This window comes from Scatophagus argus, chromosome 1 (genome assembly GCF_020382885.2).
Source record: "Scatophagus argus isolate fScaArg1 chromosome 1, fScaArg1.pri, whole genome shotgun sequence".
NCBI classification, from domain to species: Eukaryota; Metazoa; Chordata; class Actinopteri; family Scatophagidae; genus Scatophagus; species Scatophagus argus.
Window position 1 is genome coordinate 17,705,833 of NC_058493.1, and position 13,185 is coordinate 17,719,017.

Sequence of the window (13,185 nt, forward strand, 5' to 3'; positions counted from 1 at the left end):
ATCATAATGCAGACACGCAGTATGATACAAATATAAACTGTGCTTTGCTGGACTGTTAGTCTTTATTCACACATATTCCAGGCCAGTTTTCTCACTGCCTTGCAAACCCCGAGTTCACAAAATGAAGGTTTTATTTATTTATTTTTTACTTTGGTAAACTGTTTGGTGAAATATGCTGACTTTGCTCCTAATATTTCTCACTCCTTCTCTCCCACACGTACAAAACAAGCAAAAATGACAAGCTCAGTATATAAATTCATCTTCGTCATCTTCGTGATCATTTTGGGATTCATGGGATGTTTTTATTTCCATTTCCCACACGTAGAACTTTCCCATTACAGGCCTACTGCGAGTGAGATGTTTGAGGATGCACATAAACTCACCGTTTCAGTGTTAGATGTCCTGATTTATTATACCACACTGTTTCTATGTGTCTGGATTGCTCGATGGGAAGAGCGCAGACTGATGAAGCACATTTTGAAAAAAGAGCCATGAATTACTGTAAATACCAAAATGGATGAATCTCTCTCTCTCTCTCACACACACACATCACTAAACAATAAATATAGATTATACGAATAGGCAAATAGGCTCGTAAAAAGGTTAATGAAAATCTCACTGCACATCATAAGTTAAAAGAATATTCTGTGTAGACAAATGTTAAACTCACTCTTCATAGGCACATCTTTATTGGGATATTGTCGTTACACTGAGGAAGTGCTGCTGTGATAACCCTTCACTGAGGTGCAAATAAAAAGGGGGGATGAAAACGGCAGATTAAACAGTTTATCTGAAATGATTTACTTCAGCATGTACAAGCATGACTGGTATTATTATGTCAACATGTCAGCTGTATGCCATGTTATGACAAATCTCACTACAGGATTATACCACACAGGATACCCACCACACCATCGGCTGTGTCACCTGTGGCGCCACCTGGTGTCAGAACACAGAAGCTGACCCTGAAACACCTGAGTCTTCTTCTTGATTTAAAGCTTTTCTGTGAAACAGTGGTTCCAGACATTTGCATTATTAGTCGACTCTTTATCTACTGATAGTGTTGTAAAAACTTCAGTCTCACCTGTCTGGGCTCAAAGTACTGCTCGTTTGCAGCTCAGAAGTCAATAAGAGGTAATTGCTGCAGCAATTCTCATAATAAATTGCAGGACATTGGTCTATAAAAGCATCAGTGTCCAAAAAATATATAATATCACAGATACCTTAGAGGATGAAAAGCAGAAGTCACTTTGGCACTGGCTTTGTCGCAAAATATAATAAATAAAACCACCATAAACCATAAAACCACTGATCCACAGACACAGCACGAATCCCTGTAAAAATGTGAGGAATTTAAGGATGTGGTCCCTTGTTGAGGGTAGCACTCGCTGCCAAAAGAGAAACGCATTACAAAAACATGCGGTGCAAAAGTTCAGATCTTACGTTATGGAGTTTAGCTGTGATTGTAACAATTAGGGGTTGTATCTGCCCCAAATCCGAGGAGAGCATACGCTGCACACAGTAGCTCGGCTGTGACACTGCTGCCAGACAGACAGCCAACTGCTTATTTTCACAGCTGAAACTCTGACCTCGAAGTCACCTTTCAGCCTTTATCTAACTCCCTGGAGAGACAGATTTCACAGATATTGTAAATGTATGACTGAGAGCTGTGACCCTTTAATCTGGCACATTCCCAGAAATCTCCCTTCAGTCATACATTATAAACAGAGGGGGGGCAAGTGGAATAAGTAGGTCCTTGCCAACACTAATCTATCTCCATCTCATTATCACAGTGACAGTAAAAACTTGCAGATGACTTTGAGAGTACTTTAGAAATCACAACCATATATCATCTGAGGTTAAAAAATAAATCATGCCCGTGCCTGGGATATGTATGTATTTAAGAGTCTTCTTGATGTCGTTGTCAATTGTGTGGGTACTGACAGAACAAAATGCAATCATTTTCACACTGGGCAAGACATCACACGAGGCATCTGAGGAATTCTAATTTAGAGTCTGGAGTTATGAAGCTGGACACAACAGGAGCTCAAGACGGGAGCTTTTCCACTTTGGGACACAATCACCTTTGTGTTAGAGTAACAGTACTCTTTAAAACCATGTACTGTCACGTCTCTCGTACACCTTTCCATGTCAGAGTATTCATCCAAACTTCACCCTTCAGTTATTTAATGATGAGTGATGGATGTAATATTTTGCTTGGTGATATTTCTACATCTCTCTCATTTACTTAATCTCCATCTTCCTTATTAAAAGTGTCAATTTTTTTTTAGAGGTCTCATAATGTCTATTGACAGAAGTAATTGAAGGTATTTCATCAGAATTTCATGCCACACAACACATGGATCCATTAAAACATTTATAAAAGGAAATGGGATCCAGAGGACTAGAAATTACTAACAAATATTAACAAGCCCTTGTTCAAGGCTACTGTAGATTCTTATTTAAACTTCACAATATAGTTGGGACGATGGAAAAAAAAAATCAGTGAAGATGACAAAATGACAACAGTCTACATTAATGTCTTTGGTGTTTAAATTAAAAGGACAGGACTCAGTGAATACAACAGAGCGCAAGGGTCTCTCATTCTTTTAATACATATGTTTATTGAAAATTAAACAGGACAAGGAAAGAACATTACCGAGATGTAGTTTTCAAATGGAGGTGATAAAAAAGAAAGCACAGAAGCAACTGACCATATAGAGTTCTTAATTTGCTGTGATGAAAAGGCTGTGAGATGATGGGCGATGCAAGAGAACAGCGGGTGACTTTTCCAAAGTCAGAGGGATCAGCTGGATCAGAGTCGTCTCAGACGTTTGTCTTTTTTTGGGAGAGGTTGATCTTGTCACCGAGGCTCAAGGCCATCCCCTGTGAAATGAAGGAGGGAGGATTTATTGTAACAGACTCCATATATTAGCAGACAAGATACACGCCGGCAGGAGCACAAGCCTTTAGAGACACATCAAGTTGCGGTTCGTTTCACATATTAATAACAGTTACAACGATTTGTACAGGACTGTTCATGCAAAGACGCGGCTGAATGTGCTTAACAAAAGAGCATTAGATTTAAAATAAAAAAAATCAATAAGTAAATTAACATAAATGAGAGAAGAGTGAGCGTGTGAGAGAAACAACTTTAAATTTCCTTCTCCATTCACAGTCCAGTCCATTTGAACACACGTTAGTCCTCCAAAAGTTTAATTCATTGCAAACCAAGCCTTTGCTTCTCATGTGCATAAGGGTTTGTGCTGCAGCAGCTGTGACCCACCTGACTTTTGGCTCTAATGCGTATGTGTCCGTTGACAGGTGCCTCAGGCCCCAGGTGGATGGGCTTCTCGATGCTGACATTAGCCAGGGCGTCTTCTCCAAAGATAGAACGAGCATAAAGGTTGGCAGCCATGAAGCCACAAAAGCCAGACAGAGCCTGGTTTGCAAGACAAAAAGAAAAGAGTGGAGAATATTTCACAACAGCAACAACAATACCAGCACTGACACAACTCACCGAATATGACTGGCTTGGTAACAGCTAGCTAGATAGATACAGTCATCACAGGACAATATTACAGCTGTAAAGGAAGCACTACTTTAACTGCCTATTTCACTCGTCTTTGAGCTTTAAAACGTCTTTTAGGTTCTTTGCTCTGAGGTTTGAAACCCCTCACACAAACCTTCTCGGGAGTCAGACACTTCATGTTGGTGGACTTGAGGATATGCTGGAGGTATTCGTTCAGATCAGTGATGTTGGTGTTCACCGTCACCTGCAACAAAGAAAGAACCATCTTCAATACTGGGCGTAAAGGTTCCCTTAAAAATGAAGAGCTACACAGTTTTGGGGATCTGGCCACAAAGTAGAAATGCAAAGCTTACCTTGTTTTCCCACTCAAACTCTGCCCACATCTGTCTGAATTCTGCATCGGTGCAGGAGGCTGGCTGGATGTAGTCCATGATGTCGATGTGAATGTCGCTGAGGACAACGCAGTTTCTGTCGCTTGCAGCTCCTGACACATCGTAGACTGGAGAAGAGAGAATCAAACGTCACCATAAATAACAGAAGACGCTCTGGTTACAGACAGCAAAGCGAACAACAGAAGGTGAACCAAAGTTATTCTCTTACCAATGTTGCCGAATATAATGCCATTCTCAGTAGAAGCCACCTTGACGTTGGCCTTGATGTTAGCAAAATCATGAGGAGCCAGAGTTAAAGGCGACGGCTTCTCAACCAACTTGAGATCACCTGCAGAACAGATATATTTATTGAAAACGTGCACACAGAGCAACGTGTGCGCCACTCAGCACTGCTGGGGAAAAAAAAGCACCTGTGCACATTTTGTCCAAAAAGCTGGAAAATAAACTAACCTAAAGTCGCCAGCTCAAGGGTGCAATTCTGGAGAGTATCGCTGGTTTGGTTGACCACCAGCACGTCCAAGACAATGTCATACTGGTTGACGTGAACGTAGGCTTCAGCATACACTGGATCTGAGAAGCCGGTCAGCTGGGTCACCTAGATCGGACAAAAATGTATTCCATTACATTATCAATTCTACATACAAGTGTTTAGTATTTCACAGTAAGTGAATTAAAGGTGTTTGTACAGCAGTGCATGTGGAACAACGAGGACTTCAGCAGCAGCGCAACAAGATGAGAACAGAAGAAAATAAAGGACTCTTAGCTGTGTGTGCTTGTATGAAAAATATTTACACCTACAGCCAAGTAAAACAGGGACCTACAATAAATGGATTAGATTCCACAACTACATAGTAGATTATTTGTAAAACTTGTACAACACATAAAAACAGGAACATCTTTCCCTTAGTGCAGTCAAAAACAGCATCTTTGAAGCAAACGGTACATCTTAAAATATTCATGCATTACAATGGCCAGTTTTTCTAAAGAAAAACAGTAATTTAATCTCAAAGTAGAGAGAGTATTTACTGCCCAAAAATTAGTCTAATTCTCAACGTAATTTCCAGTTGTGTGGTACAATTTCTGCTGGACTCATGATTTACCTTGTTGAGTTTTGAAGCCAGAGGATCTGCAGCCTCCTTCCTCTGAGTGTTGCCCATAGCAGCCAGCAGACTGAGCTGGAACTGGTCTTCCTTAGAAGTCATTTCATTTTTGGCTGTCAGCTGCATGAAGGAGATTGGGTCGTCTGCCTGCACCGTTACGTTACGTTTCTCAGACTCTTTCTGTGGTCAGAATAAGAAACATACATGATTACTTTTGGGGTGATAACCTGGCCTGACAACAGAATCAACACACCAAAGGTACCTACAATGGAGAAACCAGGACCCTCATATTTTATTGCGGCATGAGGTCATTAATATAAATCTGCGTTTGCAATATTTATAAATGAGGGTTGGATGCAAAAAATTAACACCAAACGTGTTGACTTCCTCTACTCGTGACGATGCTTCAGCTGTGCCCAGTCGTCAGGAGGTTAAGTACTAAGTTCGTTCTTCCGAGTGGACGGTCATTACCTTCTGCGACAGCTTCTCTTCCTCCAGCCTGACGGTCAGCATATGTGACAGGGATTTGCGGCATTCCTTGTTGAATATGTCATTCATAAGTGGCGAGCACTCTGACAGGACCTTGAGGCACAGCGAGATGCGGTCCACGTCATCATCTGTGATGGGTTTCTTGGGCAGAGAGGACTTGCCCAGGTGCAGCACAGTGACCATGATCAGCATGGCCTCTGCAACAAAGGACTGAGAGGGAGAGGGGGACACCAGGGATTAGATGCACAGGATGTTTGTCTAGTGATTTTATACAAAGGAGTCGCCTGTCAAGTGAAGTGAAGAGAGGACAACTTACATTTTGTTTCTTTTTGTCTTGAACAATAGCAACATAGCGCAAGGCCACTTTGGTCAGTGTGGTGGCCAGGGAAGCTGCCACATAAAAGTCTCCATCCATCAGGAAGCCTCTGAGTGGAGGTCTAGAACAACAGTACCCGTGTTTAATGACCGGTGAGATTAAAAACATCATAAAATCAATGGAATATTACAGACAAGTAATGATAAGAAATTTTCTTTCTTTCTTTTTTTTATTTTTTTTACCTGTCCTCTTCTTTCTTGGAAGGCCTGGAGGAGCTGAGGGCACTCTGTGTCACATAGGTGCCCATTTCTGTCACCAGCTTCTGGGCTGGAGCTGCGCTCACTTCATCCTCTGGTTTTACCTCTCCCGTCTCTTTCTTTATCTCATTTTCTACAATCGGGATCTGTCCAAGCAAGAGACAAATGTTAGACACTTGTGAAAATTTCAAATAAGTTGGGACTGTCAGGTGAGTTTGTGTTACCTTAAATTTTGACAATGACAGGCAAACATACCTCTCCCAAGGACCTGCGTACTTCTGTCATCACGCTCTGGATGTCTTCCTTGGTGCTGCAGTATTCTCCAAGGATCCACAACGCTCCCCTGTAGATCCTGAAATATTGCAACGGTGACAAAAATCATGAGCACTCACAGCGCTGCATCCTGCACCTATATATTACCCATATTTCTCTGAATCAAAGAAGCCAACTCAAACTTGACCTGCTTTGATAGCCATTAAGCGAGAGACAAATACCAACACACTGTGTCATTTTTCCTCCGTGTGCTTATAAAGCCTTACTTGACGGTTTTGATGGCGTGAAAGACTTCCAGCATCTTCTCAATGACGAGGGGTCTCAAGTTGTCAAATCTCTGAATAGCCTCCCGCACAAACTCAAGCACATCGGCAGCAGCTGCTTCATTAGTGTCACTTAGGAACTCCATCAGCTGGAAATCATATCAAGACAGAAAAATTTGAATACATTCTTACTACATATATGGAAACCATCATCTGGGACTCTTCTGAAATATAATAACTGTTAAGAGCATCTTCTTTTTGATGTTCCTTAATAATAGTAATGATAATGATAGGAAACTCACTACAGGTATGACATTGGCCGCCATGTCAGGGAAGCGCACGCTGCAAGAGTGGAGAGTGCGCACCAACAGCTGCCTGTACTTATCGGTGTCTTCATGCTCAGTCACGTTGTTTGTCTTGATCACTTCCTTCTTCAAAACAATCACCAACTGGAAAACAAAACGTTGTCACTGTATTTGCAGTATATTCCCCTCTTTCATCTGTGCCCTGACACGGGCACGAAAATAACCACGAAAACACGGATATTCTGAGCATGTCGCTGACCTCCTCTACGTTGCGAGATGAAACAAGGTCCAGTGCCAGCTGCAAGGTCTTTTTTCTGACTTCCAGGTCAGGAGTGCTGAGAACACGCAGGATGTCCATCACAAGGTCCTGGATAAGAAACAAGAGTTCAACTGCAGATGCAGCAAACTGCAAAATTTAACTACAACATAAACTGACCAGAGCCACAATTAAATGTACCTGGAGCACACGCTCATGTGTGGGATGCTCCTTCAATTCAATCAGACGATCAAGAACAATCAGCTTCACATTGTTGTCGCTCTCCTTGATAATCAAATCAATGTAGCACTGGGCGGCGGCCTGGAGTTCGACAAGGCACACAATGCATAAGAGACTGTACTAGACCAAAAAACTTCACTGTTGTTGGGATAAGTGTAGTACAATGTGAGTAATGCAAAAAGGACATGATATACACAATGTCGCTGATAAAACCTTGGTGATGTACCTTAATGGCTGTGGGAGCACTGGACAGGGTTACGAGAGTGCCAGCAGCTTCATACTTGACAGCCGGACTGGAGGACTGCAGCAGGTTGTAGATGCAGCGGATAAACCGGGCGCGCTCAGAAGGGTTAGCATGGCAAACCTGTCAGACAGAACAAAAACAGCACAAGGTCAGACATTACAGCAGCTCTTCCGGTAGCAGGCTGCTGTGCCACAAAGCTGAAATCAGCCAAATAAACTTCTCGACTCACTTTGTAAATCAGCTCCACAATAACCAGCTGGAGAATGTCACCAAAAGTGTGAACCTGGTCAATACAAGTGCTGAGGTAATCCAGAGCTCGTTCCTGTAGGATGTGAATATGTGAAAAACATGACGCAAGTAAGACCTCTGAGGTAAAGCCTAGTGGCACACATCAGTCAAAACAGTAAAAAATGGACAATGTGCTACAGACCTGATCAGCATGAATCAGCATCATGAACGCATTTCTCTTACAGCTGGCATCTTTCTCGTTCACAAGAAAATCGTGAATTAACTCTGGAGCATCAGGGATGAGATGTTCAAAGTTCCTAAAACAAACAAATATCGTCAGATTCTCCTTACTCACAAATTAACTGAGCACAAACTGCGTAAAACTTAAGATATTAACAGTTTGTACCTGTAGATGGTGTAAATGGCCAGGACAGCATTGCGGCGCACATAACTGTGACGGTGCTCCAGGCAGGCCCTGATCGCCGGCATGAGAGGCTCAAGCAACTCAGACTCCTTCAGTTTGCACAGGAAGCGCAGGGTGGAGCCACGGATGAACTCATTGGGATGCTGCAGGTCCTGAAATTGAAAGAAAGATTTCACATGAGGACCGATGAAAGATCTTAAGAAAATATATTAAAAATGAAAGCAAACCAATATATTCTAGCCAAGCAGTTAAATTATTATCACATTATAGATACAGCGAGCACAAAATTCAGCGAAGGCTTACTGGAAATGATGTGAATTCAGCATGCGTGCATCTCATATGACCAATTCTGTGCATACTATCCTCTCATTTTGTTACACACTGTCACCCTCATAAGCATTATCTTCTCTGCTTGGTGTATTTCCAAGAAGAGAACTCCTTACTTAAAGGTATACAGACTGAATCCATAAATCTTACAACCAATAGGGTGTCGGTTACCTTTCTGTAGGCATCGCAGACCAGGATCATCTCCTGAAGCAGCTTGCCGTCTGGGGTTGTTTTGGGAACGATCTCCCAGAAAACCAGCAGCAGCTTTTTGATGGTGTGGTCTTGAAGAGGCAGCACGAAGCGGATTATGGTCATCAGCAGTCCTGGCAGCTTCTCACCATTCAGGATCATGATGATGACCTTCTTCAGGGCTTCAGTTTTTGCCTTGATCTCCCCCTTTTCTGTAGAAAAAATGACTGTTATCATCATTACCGCATTTCTTCAAGTGACTCATATATCATGATGTTGTCAGAAATTTGCTGTTTTGTACTTTTTCATTGATCCGAGAGTCATAAATTGAATTCCAATTACCTCCACTGTAGTGAGGAGGAAGGAATGAACATTTGCTCTCATAGTTTATTAACGTAAGCTCTGCAGGTTAACATTAAGAACAGTTACCTAGATCAGCTTTTAGGCTGATTTCAGAAGGGGGCTCTGAGTCAGATGTAACATTGATCAGAGTGTAACAAACGTTCTCTGCAGCTGTCATCTTGCTGCTGGGCTTGTATCTGTTGAGGAGAATCCCAATGAATGTTGCTCACTGAATAATACCTGTGAGAAACAGAGAAATAGTGGAGAAAACGTTTACAGTGAAGAAGATGTGGGTTATAAGATGTCAGAATAAGTCTTAACAAATTTTTCATTAACGCATGCTGAAACGCAGAAATGAACAAAATAAATCTACTGCGCCGCATCATGTGCACACAACAGAACACAACATTGCAAGGTCATATTTCCCTTCTTTTGCAGCAACGGGAGAAGGGATGGCAAAGTGCTGAAAATGGGACCGAAAAACTTTCCTTATGAGCCTTATAAAACTGAATCAATCGCAGGACTGGAATAAAGATGAAGGTCAAGAATTAAGCTAACTGGGTCTACAAAGGTTGAATTAACAAAAATAACCAATTCAAATTTACTGGAATTAAAGTGTTTGGCTTATTGTCATGCCACACCTTCTTGAGGCTATTCAAACAGATGCATAACACAAAGTGGAACCTCTACGTAGTTGTAGGATGTATTCTGTTCTGATGGTGTTTGCCCTGTTACAGACTTGTTACCTGTCCTGGGTGATTCGCTCAGAAAAAGTAGTAGAAAACAGATAACGGGGAACTACAAAATGTTGTGAGCCATTATATGCTGGTTTGTGTAACATAAGAGTAGCTCATTCTTTGAATTAAAGTGTAAAAGTTAACACCTGATAAACATTTTCATGACTGCAACACAGCTGCATGTGTCATTTGTGTTTTATCAGGTAAATTTTTTGGCATTAAACAGCAGCCTTTAAACACGAAAGCAGAGACTAGTTTAAAATTGATGTTCTCATAGGACACATTCACAAGTTTTCAAGCCTGCAAAACAATGTTCAGGTTGTCATATTTAAACTGAAAGGGGCTTTGTTTGGTGTACTCATTCCTCTTGCTTGTACTAGTCGTTTAAAGATTGATTCTTAATATGCCTCCACTCCAGTGGAAGTGATAAGGGACAAAATACACAGTTCTGTACATGGAGGAGGAATACTAAAATAAAAAGTCTGTAACTATGAAGGATAATCACTTGATTTGTCCAACTCAAGACTTTCTGAAAATTATTTTTATCGTAAACGCATTAGGAAGGGATCTCTACTGGCCAGAATGAACAGGAGGTCTGATTACATCAAGCACGTTTCAATCCAAACTTCAAACCAAACTGTCTCTCTTCATTAAAGATGTTAATATGAGCAACTTCTCCAAGCAAATGAGCATCTATCAACATTATTCTGGCAGCAGTGATCACAACAACTGCAATTAATAAGTGAAAACACACGCGGTTTATTATAATACATAACCTGTATGGTACGAGTACTCGTGAAGCCAAAACAATACAGACAAGTCTGCTTTTGTTGATATACAATTTTTTCAAAACCACTTGGTAATCAGCTTTTATTTGACTGGGAAAAAATACAAAATAAAAACCGTGTGTGTCACGACTCCAGTGATAACAAAAGGAGGAGTTTTTACTACTGCTGAACTGTCTTTGAATGGACTACAAACTAAACATCCAGACAAGAGTGGACGTTTGACACTGATCGGTTAACTTCCGGTCACTGTCTGATGCTTTTGACTGTAAAAGCTTTACTGCTGTCATCACAATAAGGCAGACAGGAGCTGACAGCCAAAGGAGCTGAAGTTACAAAGTTACGTTAGGCTAACGAAGCAAGTGAAGGAAGGGTAACATATAGCGTTAACACTGCTACCAAGAATTCATGGGATTATCCTGGTTAGCGCCATCAAATTTGCACCCAAACCAAAATAAAACGCAAACATCAGTTAGTTAGTCGAGTATGCAGATGGCTAGATTAAGGTAAAATGAATGACTCGATTGCTAACTACGCCAGCTTAGCTTCTGCCTAGGCTAGCACTGAAATGGAGGACAGTAACGATAGCTAGCTGTCTTAACAGTTAACACGGGTCAGGGAAAAAAGATCACCCGTGCTGGTTAAAAGTACGTTACAAAACTTACCTGAATGTACGACTATTACCCTCCCAAGTGACCTTCGATATCGAGCTTAGGATATTTACATCTGCAAAAAGTCTTGGAGGCTCCCTTTAGCGAGCTTTCTCCTCGGCTCTCCACTACTTCCTAGTGACGTGGAAGATCACTTTCTGAGCCACATCACTTCTACGGTGTGCGGGAAGGTTCAAACGCAAAAGCAATAACCCCCAAACACAAAAATCCCATGATGATCCCGAGTATCACTCTCGATGCAAACAATAGACACAAGGAAACGTGTTATTGTTATATCTGACACTTAAAATTTGTTGAATTTGCAATACAAAAATATGCGTGAGAATTTAAGTAATTTTCCTGTTGCCAATGCGACGCCCTGATAAACGGCCGGACAGTGAAGGTTTTTTACGACTTTGTAGTCTGCAGAAATATAGTTAATACAACTATAAGTTTCCTGTTATGACGGGTTAAAGTGTCTGCTGTGCATCCAGTCTAATGGTAAAACTAGATCTGCGTTCGCACTGCGGTCGAAAGCGGCCCAGTTCAAAATTTTCTCTAATCTTATTAGTCTCATGTCATCGTCAAGGATAGCAAAATAAAGGTTTAGATAGGTTGATAATATACAAAGTAAAAAAAAAACAAACTTACTTTTATACTTTACACATTTTTCAAAGAAACTATACAAAAACACACACAATATTTAAGGTTTTTCCCAATGTTTTAATTATTAGCAGTAAAAAGTCACTGTATTGCACTAGGAGACGGGGGATTATAGCACAATGTTTAACTGAAATTCAGTCATTGTGGAGTGTTTGGGGTCTGCCAGGAGCAGTGCTGGCTGTATAGTCTCACAGCAGCACTTGGGGTGAATCAGAAACACCTGCACTGGGACGGAGCTGGCCTTCCTCATGATTGTGTCCACTCTCTTTCTTGCTGCATTAGAGATGTTGTTGCTCCAGCAGACCACTCCATAGAATAGGGCCAGTGCTACCACAGAGTTGAGGAAGGTCCTGAGGAGGGCCCCCTGCACTCCAAAGGACTGAAGTCTCCTCAGCAGGTACAGTCTGTTCTGACCCTTTCTGTACAGTGCGGCGGAGTTTTCTGTCCAGTCCAGTATGCTGATGAGATGAACACCCATGTAATTATATATATACATTATATAGGCCATTATCTCAATGTCCATTTCCTGGATGTTCACTAGCGTTGAGGGTGGGTATCCACGCCTATGGAAATCCACCATCAGCTCCTTTGTTTTCCCAGCGTTGATCTGGAGGTGTTTCCGATGACATCAGTCCACAAAGTCCTGGATCAGTTCCATGTATTCTGCATCGTTCTCCTCATTCATGAGGCCAACAGTTGCAGAGTCATCAGAGAACTTCTGCAGGTGACCATTGGTTGAGCTGTGTCTGAAGTCTGCAGTGTAGTGGGTGAAAAGGAACAGAGCCAGGACTGTTCCCAGTAGGGCCCCCCATGCTGCAGACCACCATGTCAGACAGACAGTTCTGTGCCCCCACATACTGTAGGCAGTTGGTGAGGTAGTCCAGTAGCCACATTGTAAGGTGCTCCATAGTACTCTAGCTTGTCCCTCAGCAACACCCCAATGCCAGGATGGTAAGCGAACTGGAGTGGGTCCATTTATGGGCTCACCAAATGGCAAAGGTGTACGAGGATCAGCCTGTTCAGATTCTTCATGAGATGGGATGTCAGTATCACCGGCCTGTAGCTGTTAAGGTCTTTGCTACCGGTACCACACAGGATGTTTTCCATCAGTGTGAACAGATCTGTACCATGATCCAGATTCGGATTCGGCTCACTTTTGCGTTCAGTATGAAC

The 13,185-nt window shown here is 41.9% G+C and overlaps 1 protein-coding gene across 1 annotated transcript; it reads right to left on the reverse strand.

Moving 5' to 3' along the window:
* Positions 1 to 2,591: 2,591 nt before the first annotated feature.
* On the reverse strand, positions 2,592 to 11,518 carry copb1 (COPI coat complex subunit beta 1). The gene is made up of 22 exons (XM_046388306.1): positions 11,365 to 11,518; positions 9,265 to 9,417; positions 8,818 to 9,047; positions 8,302 to 8,471; positions 8,098 to 8,212; positions 7,897 to 7,989; positions 7,650 to 7,787; positions 7,385 to 7,504; positions 7,187 to 7,294; positions 6,925 to 7,071; positions 6,626 to 6,771; positions 6,342 to 6,438; positions 6,072 to 6,232; positions 5,830 to 5,950; positions 5,496 to 5,723; positions 5,025 to 5,204; positions 4,375 to 4,519; positions 4,133 to 4,252; positions 3,886 to 4,031; positions 3,687 to 3,776; positions 3,287 to 3,442; positions 2,592 to 2,886 (listed from the first exon to the last, which is right to left on the reverse strand). Exons 2-22 carry the CDS (start codon positions 9,353 to 9,355, stop codon positions 2,827 to 2,829), a joined length of 2,862 nt encoding a protein of 953 aa, XP_046244262.1. The 5' UTR covers positions 9,356 to 9,417; positions 11,365 to 11,518; the 3' UTR covers positions 2,592 to 2,826.
* Between the last annotated feature and the right edge of the window lie 1,667 nt (positions 11,519 to 13,185).